At 45.8% G+C, this 15,946-nt stretch overlaps 1 protein-coding gene across 1 annotated transcript in view; it reads right to left on the bottom strand.

Moving 5' to 3' along the window:
- Positions 1 to 12,831, bottom strand: part of MCOLN2 (mucolipin 2) — a 51,452-nt gene extending 38,621 nt beyond the window's left edge. The window contains exon 1 of the mRNA XM_035018147.1: positions 12,755 to 12,831. Coding sequence (XP_034874038.1) covers positions 12,755 to 12,831 — 77 coding nt within the window. The remainder of the gene's footprint in view (positions 1 to 12,754) is intronic.
- Between the last annotated feature and the right edge of the window lie 3,115 nt (positions 12,832 to 15,946).

Genomic DNA, 15,946 nt, shown 5'->3' with positions numbered 1-15,946 from the left:
CCAGAACAACGCGGCATCTTAACTGTGCCTGACTGCAACATCCTCCGACACGAGCCTTCAGACCCCTGAGAACATGCCAGAAGAAATCTTCGTGGGCATGTTTGAGCAGTACTAAATTTAGAGTTAACCACCATCACTTTAGTGGATCTGTGTTGCTAATGTGGTCATCCTGATGAGTCACGGTATTTTTTCCATTTAATAAAAGGAAAAAGGCATCTGGAAAGTTGTGATAGAACCCTCAGAACACGGCGTGGAAACTCCTGCCTTGGTCTCTAATGTGAGAAACACCATACTGAAGAAAGAAGAGATGGTTTTCTCAAAAACAGTGGTGTGAAACACAGGGCGCTAGGTCAAATACTTAGTGAACGCCTTGTGAGCCCAGCTCCACCCGAGACATCTTCCTGTCTTCCAGCTCAGTGCAGTGGGAAGGAGAGCTATGAATACGTGAAAGCACAATAAAACATGTTCTGTGTTGTAACTGAAATACGCATTGAACACCCCAGGCCCAGAGAAGACAGTGCCCCAGCTGCTTCCAGTGGCGTCGAGTACTTCTTTCAGCTGCTGGTTTCTTTGACTACTTGGCCACTACATGTTCAAAAAATGGTAACTGATGTTAACATTACCCTAAGAAACCTTATTAAGAAGCTAATCCACAGGGACGCCTGGGTGGCTCAGTCATTAAGCATCTGCCTTCGGCTCAGGTCATGATCCTAGGGTCCTGGGATCGAGCCCTGCACCGGGCTCCTTGCTCAGCAGAGAGCCTGCTTCTCCCTCTCCCTCTGCCTGCCTATTGCTCCTCCTGCTTGTGCTCTCTCTGTGTGTCAAATAAATAAATAACATCTTTTTTTTTTTTAAGATTTTATTTATTTATTTGACAGAGAGAGACACAGCGAGAGAGGGAACACAAGCAGGGGGAGTGGGAGAGGGAGAAGCAGGCTCCCCGCAGAGCAGGGAGCCCGATGCGGGACTCGATCCCAGGACCCTGGGATCATGACCTGAGCTGAAGGCAGTCGCTTAACCAACTGAGCCACCCAGGCACCCTAAATAAATAACATCTTAAAAAAAAAAAAAGGTAATTCACACACACACACATACACACACACAAAGTGAGAGAGAACAAACATCAGCATTTATGGTGTTAAATTATTTACAGAGCTCTGTCCATCCGGAAGTTTTTCACTTACAGAGCAGCTGTAATAATTCTAGCACGGTGAAGGATGAAAAGAAAAATGGGGGGCGCCTGGGTGGCTCAGTTGGTTAAGCAACTGCCTTCAGCTCAGGTCATGACCCTGGAGTCCCGGGATCGAGTCCCGCATCGGGCTCCCTGCTTGGCAGGGAGTCTGCTTCTCCCTCTGACCCTCCTCCCTCTCATGCTCTCTGTCTCTCATTCTCTCTCTCTCAAATAAATAAATAAAATCTTTAAAAAAAAAAAAAAAAGAAAAAAAAAGAAAAATGGAAAAGACAGCATGAAAAACTTTCCCCTCAAGCATACAGGAACCACCTGATGAAATAAAGGATAGTACTAGTCAAATGTAATCAATAGAAATACAGAAAAAAATTAATATGAATAATAAAGTTATGAGATGGCTGTTTTTAGTAAGTCCAACTTAAGTTTAGAAATAACATCTGGGGGCGCCCAGGTAGCTCAGTTGGTTGAGCGTTCGGACTCAATTTTGGCTCCAGTCATGATCTCAGGGTTGTGAGATGGAGCCCGGAGTGTGCTCTGTGCTCAGCGGGGAGTCTGCTTGAGATTCTCTCTCCCTCTCCCTCTGCCCCTCCCCACAAAGTAAATAAATAAATCTTTACCAAAAAAAATAACACCTAAGTTTGGAAGAAAAGGTAATGATATTTTGGTTCAAGAATTCGGAATCTCAAGGATAACGTAAATGCTTAAGCTTGCTAACCTTTACTTTTCTGAGGGCTCGTTCTTGCCCTGATCTTCCCAATTTGTAGATCTGCCCTATTTCCCTAGTCAGTGAAGGGTGTTAAACACACACTCACATACAACTAGACATCTTATAACAAAAATATAATGGTGCAAACAAACAAATGGGGCAAAGTGAAAAAGAAGGAAAACTAAAAAAACAAGAGAGGCAAGAGAGTATCACAGGACTAAAACATCCCTGCATTTGACACATATTCATCCAACACCCTCCTGTGCTGAGCACCAGGCTGGGTGTTTGGTACAGGAGGCTTGAAGCTGCAATCACAACCTTATAAGCAAGAATTAAGTCAGCAGGAGAAACACTGCAAGTTCTATCACAAATGATGAAAATCACCAGCGGACTGAGAAAAGGACAGAGAGCAGAGAACTTGTAACACAATTCGGGGGAAGAGAAACTGCACCATAAAAACAGTTAAGGAAGAGAAATCAATGGAGATCTAAATCTGACGCATCAGCTGCAGCATAGTCGTGAAATTGAAATTGCACGAAATAAATAAGAACAATCATGACTCATGAATTATTTATGTTTCGCTAAACTATAGGATCTGGATTATATAAGCTTAATAAAGAGCACTGTTAAAGACCAAAGTATCAGAGGGAAAAAGCACAGTACTGGTGAACATAAAAACAAGATCTGGAATAGAATGGAAATTCACCCACATGATGGGCTAAATAAAAGCGAGAGATGCTAGAATGGCAAAGTAAACAGGACTTGGGAAAGAAAGAAGCCCAAGCCTTAGTACTATGGGGAGAAGTCAGAGAGGAAGCACATCAAAGTTACTGTCTGTTATTCAGAAAACCTACTCTTCCCTCAGATAATCAGGACTGTGTAATGTCAGCTAATTTTAAGGCTATCGTGTGACCAAGGGCAATTCCAGCCTTAATAAATCAATGACTAAGAAAGCCTATGGAAGCTTGAAGTTTTAAAAAACGTAAAAGAAAACAAGTTACCAGCAATTCTTAATCTCACATGGGTCATAACCCCCTATGAGAACCAGTGAAAGCTTTTGACCATTACCTCAGAAAAACGCACACACCAGTTTCAATGATGGTACCTTGTTCCTATTAGTACAATCAGCTCAGCAAATAAGCTAACCAGCCCAGGCTGCTACTTTTTCAGCTTGCATGACTCAAAAAGAGGTAGAAAATATTGTTTTCTCCCACAGTGGCCTCCAAAGAGGGGTGTGTGCCTACAAGGGAGAATTAAGACCATTCACTGCTGTGTGGGAAGAAAGGGTTAGGGCTTCTAACTGGACAACCTAGCAAAGACAGAAGGTTCAATACAGGGATCATTGTCTGGCATATCGAAACTGCCCTCACTTGGTCAGACCGAAGGATGCCCGTGCCTCACATAGGTGGGCAATGCATCCTGGGGGAAAGAAAGCGAGTTCCCAAAATAGGGCTTGCAGTGGTGGCCTCACTGATTTTCAGCACAGTCCTAACACTAAAGGCTTATGTGGGCCCATTTAAGCACTTTTGGAGTATACTATCCAGTTTAGTCAACCCTCACAAGGTGGGCAAGGGACATAAAGATCCTGGCAAAAAAAACGAGACTCACTGGGAAACTAATAAGGACCTAAGTTAACAAGAAAACTCTCCTCGTGCAAACTTTGCCATGAGTTTAAAAAAAGATGAAAAGCAGATCTGATCTGAAAAGAATCAGGAAAAAAGAAACAGATTTATCAAGAAAACTCTTTAGGGGCGCCTGGGTGGCTCTGTTGGTTAAGCGTCTGCCTTTGGCTAAGGTCATGATCTCAGGGTTATGAGATCGAGCTCCGAATCAGGCTCCACCCTGGGCATGGAGCCTGCTTAAGATTCTCTCTCTCTCCCTCTCCCTCTGTCCCTCCCCCCCAAAAAATGTTTATTTTACCTGTTTTATAGTATATATGATTCTATATACAATATACAAATATACATTCAGAGGGGGTGGATGTTCTTTAAATTGATGGGATAAGTTATCAAAAATATTTGGGATGACTTCTCTAGTGTTTCAGAGCTTAGATGTGGTTGTTCTTTTGTTATCCCTGCTGATATTATTATAAACTCCTTAGCTTGGGAGAAATTGGTGTTTGTTCCCCCAGCTTCTGACAGACATCACTGCTTAGGTATCTTGTATTGATGCACTGGTGTTAGAACAGAGTGGTCTTCCTAATTCACAACTCTCTTACTAGTCCCAGAGGATGACACAGTAGAAGCAGGGAACCACTTTCCAAATCTATCCTTCCTGTATCCTTAGCACAGGGAACAGTAAGTACCACCAGCCTTCCAGGAACCTACATCTGGGTAGCTCTGCATCATCTGGTCTCACCTACCCCCCGCAATGTCATCTTTTTTCCCCTCAAACTTAATAGTGTACATAATTTCAAAGGAACTGTAACAAACCCCACTCCCGATTTTCACTCCTTCCAAGGCAACTTCTTTCATGTTTCTCTTCAGTTATTTATTTTAATATTTCTCAGTATTGTCCCACTATTTATTACTCTTTTAGATATCATCAATTTATATCCTCCCATGGAAAAGATGATTTTAGCTCTTATATCTGCTCCCCACCAGCAAATATACACATTCACCTCCCCCACTCATTGTCCCAATAAAATTTTAATAAAACTTTTGGATAAATATTTAAAATTTACAAAGTGAATATGCAAATACTTTTCACAGTTGAGCTACTAGCACACTGTGATTATATATGTATGTGTGTGTATATATATCTATATTTAGATAGGCTCATATATATATATATTTAGATAGGCTCCATGCCCAACATGGGGCTTAAACTAACAAGCCTGAGATTAAGAGTGGCATGCTCTGTGGACTGAGTCAGCCAGGCACCGCCCCCCCCAACCGCCCTGTTTTTTATTCTTTCTTGTAAAAAGAAGGTTCTGGCATTAATTGCCTTTTTCCCCATTTGCTTAGTTTTCAACATACCAATAAGGACTCTATCACCAAACTGGCTGAATCTACCAGCTCCTTTCAATACAGTCAAATAAGTCGGGCAACTTGTCAGTTTGTTTCTTCCCATCATTCCTGGAGCTTCATCCTCCTGCTCCAGCCTACACACTGGTTGCTCCTAATCCCTATTCAGGGCCATCAATTTGGGAATTCTCTTCACCTTCTTCCCAAATTGGATTCCGCATTTCCTGGACTTCCTTTGCTACCTCATTTTTATGGAGAGTATCCCTCATTCCCTTCCTGTGAAAGGAAACCTGGAAGGTAAATTTTGAGACCTCCCTTGATAGACACTGCTAACTGCCTACCCAGTATCCATTCCTCCCTTCTTCCTGATTTTGTTGAAGGTAGGGAATATATTAATACCCAAGAATAGGGTAATTCAATATAAGAGCTAGACAAAAACACAGAGCCACTGTTTGCCAAATCGGCCACACACAGAGTCACCTGGGGCACTTGAAAACCACTGAAGCCTGGCTTCCAACCACAGAGATTCTGGCATAATTGGTGTGGGTGCAGCCTGGGCATCAGGGCTTTTAAAAAGCTCCCCAAGTTATTCTACTGTGCACTCAGTTTGAAATCCTCTACCTTAGAGATTACCTGTTCCCGTCTCCTTATTTTATGAGTGAGGCAACTAAGGGCCCCTAAAGTTGCAACCTGCCCCCAAAGAGTCCAATTTACTGACCCCCTCCAGTATTCCTTCCTGATCCTGGAATTAAATTTTTCTTAAGGAGTCATGGCCTGTAAGATAGTCAGGAATGAAGAAAAAAAAATGTTACGTTCAAATAAACTAGTATTTCAGATATAATTTCTCTTATTTAGAAATGTGTGGTGTTTAGCAGACAATAGCATCCTAATCCATAAATTCAGGAGACTCCTAAAAGGTCATGTTATCCAAATGAGAAGGAAAAAACAGGTAAAGCCATCTGATGGAAGAAATGCAACATTTACTTTGCTCAGGGTCTCTCTGGGCTTCAGATTGTCTAGAGCAAACCCTTGGTTTCCATCTGTTGTACCCCAGTGGATGTGCTCAAGGTGAACCCTCTCCTGCTGTGGACTCCAGTTGCCACTACTCAGGCTTGCAGCTTAGGGGCTTGGCAGCATTCGACACCGCTGACCACTCCATCCCTGGAACAACTTCTTCTTTCTGCTTCTAGGACACTCTACTCCCCTGCTTTTTCTGCCTACCTCACTGGGCATTTCCCAGTCTCCTTTGCTGGCTCCTCTTCCATCTGAGTTCAGCTGCCAGAGTGCCTCAGGACACAGCCCAGGGCTCTTCCATACTCCATCCTCCGTCCTCCCTTCTAGAAGACTTTGCCCAGTCCTGTGGCTTTAAATACTACCCACATGATGTGGACTTTTCACATTTGTCACTCCAGCAAATCTCTCTCTTGAACGGGCTCCCTTATCCAACCTCTTCCTTGAAACTCCACCCATGTGTCTAATAGATTTCTCAACCACCTCCCCACCCCTTTCTCCACCCATCTGCTCAATGCAGTGATCACACACATTTATCCAGATGTTTCAGCTGAAATCACTTCCCCTATCAGTGGTGCTCCCCCTTGGCTATACAGTAGAAGCATCTGGAGACTTTTAAAAGGTTTCAGTGCCTGGCTTCCAGCCCCTAGACATTCTGATTTAACTGGGGCCCAGTTATGAGCTGAGCATCAAGATTTTGATAAGCTTTTCAGGTGATTCTAATGCGCAGGTAAGTGTAGGAACTTGTGCTCCAGAGCCCTACTTTGACTCCTCCTTTTCCTCAATCCTCACACCCAATTGATCAAGTCTTCCTTCAAAGCACGTCATGGATTAGTCCCCATCTCTCTCTATCCACTGCAGCGCCCTGGTCCATGCCCTGTCACCTCTCGCCTGACAACTTCAACAGCCTCCCACTTTCCCATATGGTAGCCAGAGGGGTAATGTTAAAAGCCCAAGTCAGTTATCATTTCCCTGCTTAAAACTCCACAGTGGCTTTCCCCTGCTCTCAGACTAAAATCCAACCCCCCTATCATTGCCTAAAAGTCTCCGACCCGCTCCTTCCCATACCCACCCTTCCCCTTCCTCACTACCCCACGGCCTCCTTCCTGGCCCTGGAACAGTCCCTGATCTGGACATTTGCATTTGCTGTTTCACCTGTCCTTCTGCTCTGCCCCCAGCTCTCTGCATGTCTGGCTCCGTCTCATCTTTCCCCACTGCCTCTCCCATCACTGAATTTCCTTTATAACTGAGATCACATTCTTTATTGGTCTTCTCTACAAGAGAACTGCATGAAGGCCTGGTCTTGCTCATCACTATATCCCCCAGCATACAGCAGAGCACCTAATACATAATAGGTTTCAAGGAACATTTGGTGGGAAGAAATGAGTCAATGAAGGAGACAATAACTCTGACAACATGAACATTTCCTTGGCCGGTACCTGATAAGGTGAATTAATAATAATGCCAGCAACAGCAACAAATATAATAAAAACAATACAACAACAAGAATGCAAAGTCTAAAACACAGGTAGGAAAATTTGAATTAAAAATATACTGAAAAGGCTCACTTAGTCAAGATACATAAGAGAGTTTTAGGTAATTTAGTTGCTTGGTTTGCTGATAGAAACCCTGTTGTGTTTCAATTAATATTCCTAAAGTCTTTCCAAAGAATGAATGATTCCATGAATTGTTATCATGAAAATTTGCAATCCACTGGGGAGAAAGAAAATGAGTGTCCTCCTTGAAACCAAACACAAAAGTAAAACTTAGATACATCTAAAAAAATAAAATTGGTTGAAGCATAAAATAGAACTTTTTTTTTTAAAGATTTTATTTATTTATTTGACAGAGAGAGAGAGAGTACAAGCAGGGGAAGCGGCAGGGAGAGGGAGAAGCAGACTCCCCACTGAGCAGGGAGCCCGATGCGGGGCTCAGTCCCAGGACCCGGGGTCATAACCTGAGCTGAAGGCAGGCACTTAACGACTGAGCCACCCAGGGGCCCCAAATTTGACATGTCTTTCTAAGGATGACAAAATTTAGAAGCCAATGAAAAAGACTGACAGATCTTAATACAAATATCTACAATTTTGAGGAGTTGAAAGACAGAATGGGGAAAAGGTCTGTAATATATTTAAACAGGCAGAAAAGCTTACGACCTATTATCTGTAGAGAGCTCTGAGTTATAAGTAAGAAAAAGACAATCCAGTGTAATAACAGGCTTGAGGATCTGAACAGGACAGCGAACATTTAACAATAAAAATGTACTAACAGCAAGATTGATGAAAATCTATCTTAAGTTTTATTTATCAATAATGACAACAAAACTCTATTGATGGAAATGAAAATTTCTGAAGGGCACTTGGACTCAGTATCTAGGAGAGTAACTGTGATTTAGGAATCAACCTTCTATGGATTTATGCCACAAATGTCTAAAACTTTGTGAACCTCAAAGTATGTTTTCAAAGGGGGTGTGAGTTTTTTAGAACAAGCACCAGTCAGAACAATGGCTACAAAAATGTTCATTGTAACCCTACTGGCAACTTTGTATTGGCCGAAAGATGTCTATGCATATTGTTAATTTTTTTTAAGTTACAAAATAAATATATTGAGGTTCCATCTTTCCAAGAAATGTTGACATTTATATCTGTATGTAGACATCTTAAAAGTCTGAAAGTGCATAAACCAGAAAAAAAAAATCCTAGTAATCTCTTGAAGTCATGTTATATGTAATCTTAATTTTCTTAAGTATTCCACATTTTCTTGATTTTCGGTGACGACATACAGATTCTTGAGTTATCATTATGAGTTAAAATAAGGTATGTCAAAAAGGATCTAATAATACATACCAGGTAATCCAGCATTTCCCTGCCCAACATTTATATGGGAGGGAGAAAGTGGGGAAGTCATGCAGAGACTGAACTTCAGTGTTGGGGGGCGGGGGGTGGTGTCACAGGGCAATCTGGCAGATGGAAGACTTTAGAACAATCCCAACAACACACACTGGGTTTTTTCTTCTACTCCAGTTCCTAAAATGAACTGATTTTGTTGTGACTTGCTGAGTTGCTGAGAGAGAGACAGAGGGAGGGAGGGGAGGAAGGAAGGGAGAGGGAGGGAAGAGGAGGGAGAAAGAGAGGGAGAGAGAGAGAAAGAGAGAGATCCAGACAGCTGAGGTTCTGGGATAGTTAGGCCCCAATTAAAGGAAGTCAGGAGCCAAAAAAAAAAAAAAGGAAAAGAAAAGAAAGTCAAAGAGAGAAACCTTGGTTACCATCTAAGCATAGCTCTCAGAACATAAATGATGTGCTCATTCTAATCCTGAGAAGCACTGGGAAGAAAGCCTGTAGGGCTTTTCATTTTCCACTCGAGCCACTCATAAAAAATGTGCATGCTACAACTTTAAGGAATTTCCCTAGAGATGACCAACCATGCCACCAAGTTCCTATAAAATCATCTCCCATCACCACTTTGCTGCCTCTGGGCAACAGAAAAGCAGAACTAGGGCTGCACATTTTAAAAGTGCTTGTTCTGAAAAAGTCACACCCCCTTTGAAAGCACATCCTGACCAATCAGGTTCCTAGGTCAGAGATAAGTAAAGCAAAACTCCATCTCTCAGCAATACAGGATTCCAAAGGCACTTAAAGCTGGAGAAGATGGGGTGCCTGGGTGTTTCAGTCAGTTAAGCCTCTGACTCTTTATTTCGGCTCAGGTCATGATCTCGGGGTCGTGAGGTCAAGCCCCACATCAGGCTCTGTGCTCAGTATGGAGCCTGCTTAAGATTCTCTCTCCCTCTCCCTCCACCCATCCTCTCTCTCAATCTCTCCCTCTCAAAAAAAAAAAAAAAAAAGCTTGAGAAGATGACTGGAATTATGACACTCCTTACATTTTGCTTTCTCTAACATATCAATAAGTGCCCAATTTAACAGAGTCATGCTGATGCCTATCCCTAAGGAAAAGTGAAATTAAAAGCCATAAAGCCATAATTAATCCTCTTCTCCTCAAACCACTGAATGAATTGACCTTATTTTCAGACAAGCTCACCTCAGTGTCAGTTAGGGAATCCCTAGATTCACTCTATCTCTAACAAGTCCCTCTAGTCGCCATAGGTGACATGATTTTTTTAAGCCCACTGCTTAAATTATGAGTCTCCTGGAATTATAGCAAGGACAATATTTCAGAACCTTTAGCTTCACTAGTCACCAATTACAGCCTGACAGATGTTTTAGGCTGAAACACCAGATGTATTCAAGGGGAGATCACAAAAGACAACGTTCAAAGAAAAAGAAAGGGAGCCATCTCCCAACTGAGGGGACAGAAATATTGGCACACCCCCTCCCCCCCCAAAGCTGTCTTGTCACCCGGGGTTTGGGAGCTGGGAAGGGGGGAAAGGAGGCAGAGACCTAAGATCAAAACAGAGTAGAAAGCTCAGCTAGGGGTAGGCTAAGGAAAATGAGAAGAAAACCCCCCAGATGATTGCCAAAGCAAACAAATAAACCAACTAAAACCTGGCTTTAAACATTTGTCCCTGAAAAGAATATTGCAGTCTGCGTAAAAAAGAATGAAGTCTGGAAATAAAATTTCTTTTCTCTATGAAGCTCACAAGAGGTGATGTAAGAGCTCCCTGAAGGGTGATCTCATTCTTCTGAACTGACACATGGAACCTAGACTCCTGGCCTCTGCTAAGCGCAGCCTTAGGGAAAATCCCACTTCCTTTTTTTTTTTTGAAAATCCCACTTCTAACTTTCCTGGCCAAAAGGGTTTCTTTTGGCCACTGATTTTACTTTGAAAGTTGTAGCCACAAGAAGCCACCTGTTTTCCCACTAAGTTTTGAGGACTGTCTTATCCTGGGTTTCACTTCACTAATAGAGACCGAGCCTGAAGAGCTCAGCTTGTGAATACGATCATTCCTGACTTTCAGTTCTCTATTCTCTGTCATTCTGTTCGAAATTTGTCTCCCTACTCTTCCTCCTTGCTTCATTAAGAGATTTTATATTTATTATTCTGTTGTTAAAAAACAACACTTTTGATATGTTTTTTTGAGAGAAAAAAACATGGCCTCCTCAAACACTTCATCAGGATTTACTGATTTTTAAGTGCAGGAAATTAAATAAAATTGGCACCATTAGGTTGACCTCTGCATGAGAACAGTCAGGCGAAGAGTGGGACGTGTGTGTTTTTTAAAGGGTCCAGGCCACAGAACCTGGTTTAGGGAAGGTTTGCTACAGGAGAAGGCCAAGTTTACGGTAATGGGAGTTTGACTCAAAGTATGAAGAGGAAGATGAGCTAAAATCTTGAGACTGCTGACTCAAAAGGAAGAAGCTCCCGGATTCCCCCAAACTTGGGCGGTTTGGTCAGCACATCACAGAGGTGGTGAGCAGTTCCTGAAAGTGTGAAGCCAACATCCCAGCTCTGCGGAGAACGAGCTATCTGGTCCCTTCCACATAAAACATCAGAATTCCTATTCTGATGTCTAGACAACTTCTCCCACCTCTCCCTCAATGACCCCTTCTTCCATCCTCAGTTTACAATGATACAATCCTCTTTCCCACTGGCACTGCACAACCAGACCCACACACATATATATATGTCAAACCTGAATCCTCATAAAAGCTTCACCGCTGAGTATGTGTCCCATACTGTAAGAATGGGAGCCTCTGGAGATACTCACGGAAAGGATACAAATGGTTAAGCCCTGAAGGAAATAGGCTAAGAAAAATACTGGCATAAAGATTAAAAGAAAAAGATTATAGACCACACCCACCGTAAGCACAAGCCTGTTTATCAGTCCAAGCAGAACACAATAAATAAAGCCAGAGTCCATTTTCTCTCCACCTTTCCGGACAGGCTTTTAGAGCTAAGGCAGATGGAAGAAATGTATAATTTCTGCCCATCTGCCCCATTAAAAATAGACATCTAGTCTTTTTTTTTTATAAAGATTTTATTTACTTATTTATTTGAGAGAGAGAGAGAGAAACAGCATGAGAGGGGATAGGGTCAGAGGGAGAAGCAGGCTCCCCGCCGAGCCGGGAGCCCGATGCGGGACTCGATGCGGGACTCGATCCCGGGACTCGATCCCGGGACTCGATCCCGGGACTCCAGGATTATGACCTGAGCCGAAGGCAGTCGCTTAACCAACTGAGCCACCCAGGCGCCCTAGACATCTAGTCTTAAGAGAGATGGTCATTTTGTTGTAACATTCACAAGTATCCGGTTGTCAAAAAAGTTGTACCAAAGTTATGTCTTCTAATTCAAAACTGGCCAAAAAACAAAACAAAACAAAACAACAAAAACTGGCCTTTCAAAAGTCTAAAAAAGTATATGCCACGCTTGCTTGGAATTAGGTAAATACTTATCTGGACAGACACCAGAGATCAAGTAAATTCTCCTTCTGAATTCTGGCTTTCCTTGCTAGCATTAAGTTCGTTTATGATCCTGTGAATGCCACGCAGGAAAAGCAGGAGAGTCTCTACACTATTTTAAGAAAATTTAACGCCCCACCTCTATATTTGTTTTGTGAGCAGAGGAGGGGGAGCCACGGCCTGTTTGTACTCCCCCCCCCCCACACACACACACCCCGCTCCGGGCTCAGCGGCGCAGCTGGGTGGTTGCAGCTCTGACCACGGAGGTGGGGCCCCTTGGCAGCATCATGCGGCTGAACTGTACGCCTTTTCATCAAGGCAGAGGAACCACACTGTGACCCTCCCACCTGAGGAAAAGGCCTGTTTGTTCCGGAAGGCAAAGCCTAGCCTTATTTAACCAACTGCAAGCAGTTAATACAAGCACTCCCAAGGCAGCAAGGAAGCTCTAGTCTAGAACAGTAAAGCCGTCCGCTTGATGAGAATTCCTCCAGAATCTGACATCCTCCAAGAGACAGCTCAGGCGCCTCACCTGACGGTTAGCCTGAAAACCCCTGATCCTCTCTCCGGCTTCCAGGCCTGGGCAAACCGATAAGGCTGCGGGGCCATGCCTCCGCCTGCAAAACTTTCCACAGCTTTCGTTCGAGTTTCCGAGCAGGAAAAACCGCTCAGCGCACACGCATCTCGGCCTTCCCGGGCACGCCTCCCCAAAGTCGGAGCCCCTCCAGGCACGCTCCCTTCTCTTACCCTTCCGGCAGCCGCCCGGGACGCGCAGACCCGGGCCCGGGGGTGGGCACGGCGAGGCGCGGGGCGTGGCGGGACCGCAGGGCTGAAGTGCGCGCCGGGAGCCCAGGGGCGCGTGGCCGGGCGTTCCCGCCTCCCGAGCCACCACCTCCGCCGCGTCGCCTCCCGCCGGGGCAGGGCAGACGGCGGGGCTGGCGGAGAGCTCCTCAGCTTGGGCCCTGGGGCACTTTTTCCACGTGTAAGCCCGCGGGCCTCTCGGAGCCCCGGGGGCGGGAGGCAGCGAAGCGGAGGCCGGCGGGGGCGGTGGGAGATGGCGCGGAGGTGCGGGAGCCAGAAGACCCCAGGAGGAAAGCAGCCCGGGGAGGGGTCGGGGAGGACCGGTGGGGTCCCCGGGGAGGGACCGTGGAATGCAGGGGGGCTGGCGGCCAGGGCGCCTCGGGGGTACTGACCTGCCGCGCGGCCCCCAGGACCGGCCTGAGGTTCCGTTCCACGCCGGCAGGTCCAGTGCCTCCACGCCGGGAGGCATGGTGCGGCCCCCGCGGGTCAGGAGGAGGAGGCCGAGGGTGGGACGGCTGCACCTGCCTCGGCCCCGAGGTGCCGGCCCGAGGCCCCTGCCCTCTGGTGCCCGGTGGTGTCGGGAGCTGCGGCCGGCCGGCTCGGCGTCCTGGGTGTCTGCCCGGAGGTCGGGCTGAGGAGAAGCGCCGTCTAAAGGGAACCGGGCGGGTGCTCGCTTCGGCAGCACATATGCTAAAGGGAACCGGGCGGTGGAGCGCCGCTGCGGCCCGCGCGCCCTCCACACTGCCCCCCGGCGGCGGGGTGCGCACTCCCTGCCCTTCGAGGCTCCTGCCTTCCTTTGCTCCGGGTCTCTGCACCATTCATGACTGTAGAAATAGTCATTTCTATTTTGATGCGTTCGGGACACACTCAGTGCCAAGCCGAGGGCTGGGTACTGTGGACGCCGGGATAAGAAAGAGATGGCCCTGTCTTCTAGGACTTTACGTACACTGGCAAGTTCATTCGGATTAAGTCCATTCATTGGACCGCGTATGTATTCCGAAGCGTACGATCACAAAACTGACAAGGCTCATGTTTCGGAGATGTTAAGAGCTACGCGCGCACGAGGAAAAGAGAAACGAATCGCCTTGCGCTCGCGTGGGCAAGCTGGAGCGGAGCCCCTGCGCGGGGAGCGCGTGTGCGCGCGACCGTGGGCGGGACGGAGGGCGGGCGCAGACTTGCAGGACCCCAGCGGCGGGGTGGGTAAGCCCGCGCTCCCGCTTGCAGCTGCCGCGGCTCCTCCCTCCCGGAGCACGAAACGGAGGGCAAGCGGCCTGCTGGAAACCAGGCATGAATCTTAGGGATGAGGGTCTCGGGCACATGCCCCAGTGTCATGTTCAGCTGCGGGTGATGTTGACTTGGCAGTTTAGACCCGGCCGACAGCCTCTTTTCCAGGGAACCCTAACCCTTCTTGCCCGGTGGTAGCGGTAGCAGCGAAGTGCTGAGTTCCGGGCGATCTGCATCAGCAAGTGTTTAAAAGGTTTCTGGGGTTAGCTAGGGCAAAGACTATTCTGCCAGGTAATTATTTTAATATGCGTCTGCAGGTAGACGTAATTGGACAGAATGATGTAAATAGATACACATAATTGACCCTCTTTTGAAAGTCGCTTTTAAGGCAAAAATGCCTTATTTTAGAGTCCCTTTCATCAGAGGTGCCCACTGGGTGCGGACAGGCTTGGAAGATCCCGTTTGCGTAGTACCGTCCCCACAGGTGGGCGCAAGGGTGGTTTGGTTAGGTTCCTTTTTAGAAGAGGAGAGGAAACGGTACAGTGGTGTTCTTTTGGAGAGGATGTGGACTCCGTGAAAAAGACAGACTGTGGGGGCACCTGGGTGGCTCAGTCGTTAAGCGTCTGCCTTCAGTTCAGGTCATGATCCCAGGGTCCTGGGATCGAGCCCCGCATCGGGCTCCCTGCTCGGCGGGAAGCCTGCTTCTCCCTCTCCCACTCCCCCTGCTTGTGTTCCCTCTCTCGCTGTCTCTCTCTCTCTCTGTCAAATAAAATCTTTAAAAAAAAAAAAAAAAGACTGTGGCTTGACTGGAAAGTGTTGGGGGAAGTATATAGAAAGTAAGACATATTATGCTTATAGATATTGTGTAAATATGTACACATACATTACATATCATATATATAGTATATGTATACACACAGTTTTTACACTAAGGAATTTTTTTTTTTAAAGATTTTATTTATTTATTCATGAGAGACAGAGAGAGAGAAGCAGAGGGAGAAGCAGGCTCCCAAGGAGCAGGGAGCCCGATGCGGGACTCGATCCCAGGACCCTGGGATCATGACCTGAGCCGAAGGCAGACGCTTAACCGGCTGAGCCACCCAGGCACCCCTACACTAAGGAATTTTTAAGCCTCTTTAATTCAAAGAAAAACCACCACAAAGAACTACCTTATTAACCTCAAAATGCTAGGACTCCACTAGGGACAACAATCCCTTCAGAAGGGGACTGTAAACTGGGATAACTTCCTTTTGTATCAGCCAACTACTCATTATGGGTGTTTTCTAAAACTTCAGTATTTTTACTGAATAACCCATGAGTGGGTGGTTAAAAAGAAAAGTCATCGTTAACAGTGCATTCATTAAGAACATTTACCATCTGCAAGGGCTGTGCGCTTCAATGGGCCAGGAGTAACCCTGAGTGCCCACTAGGTATGAAGCTTGATTTACACGTTATCTCACTGAACACTCAGCACTCTGTGTACTGTCATCCCCTTTTGAAATTAAGAAAATGGGTTCAGAGAGGTTTAAGTTACTGCCCTGAGGTCATCCACACAATTTGTAGTAGGTCCAAGATTTCTATTCAGGTCTTTATTCTCACCACACTGCTGCACTGACAGAGACATAATTAACAGTTACTGCCCTTGAATTGCTTTCCTGATCTGGAGAAGTTTCCTTAGTTTCACAAAGTGGAGAAGAGA

The sequence above is a fragment of the Mirounga leonina genome, unplaced genomic scaffold (assembly GCF_011800145.1).
Source record: "Mirounga leonina isolate KUSES-001 unplaced genomic scaffold, KU_Mleo_1.0 Mir_173, whole genome shotgun sequence".
Lineage (NCBI taxonomy): Eukaryota > Metazoa > Chordata > Mammalia > Carnivora > Phocidae > Mirounga > Mirounga leonina.
This window is presented reverse-complemented; position numbering and strand designations above follow the sequence as displayed.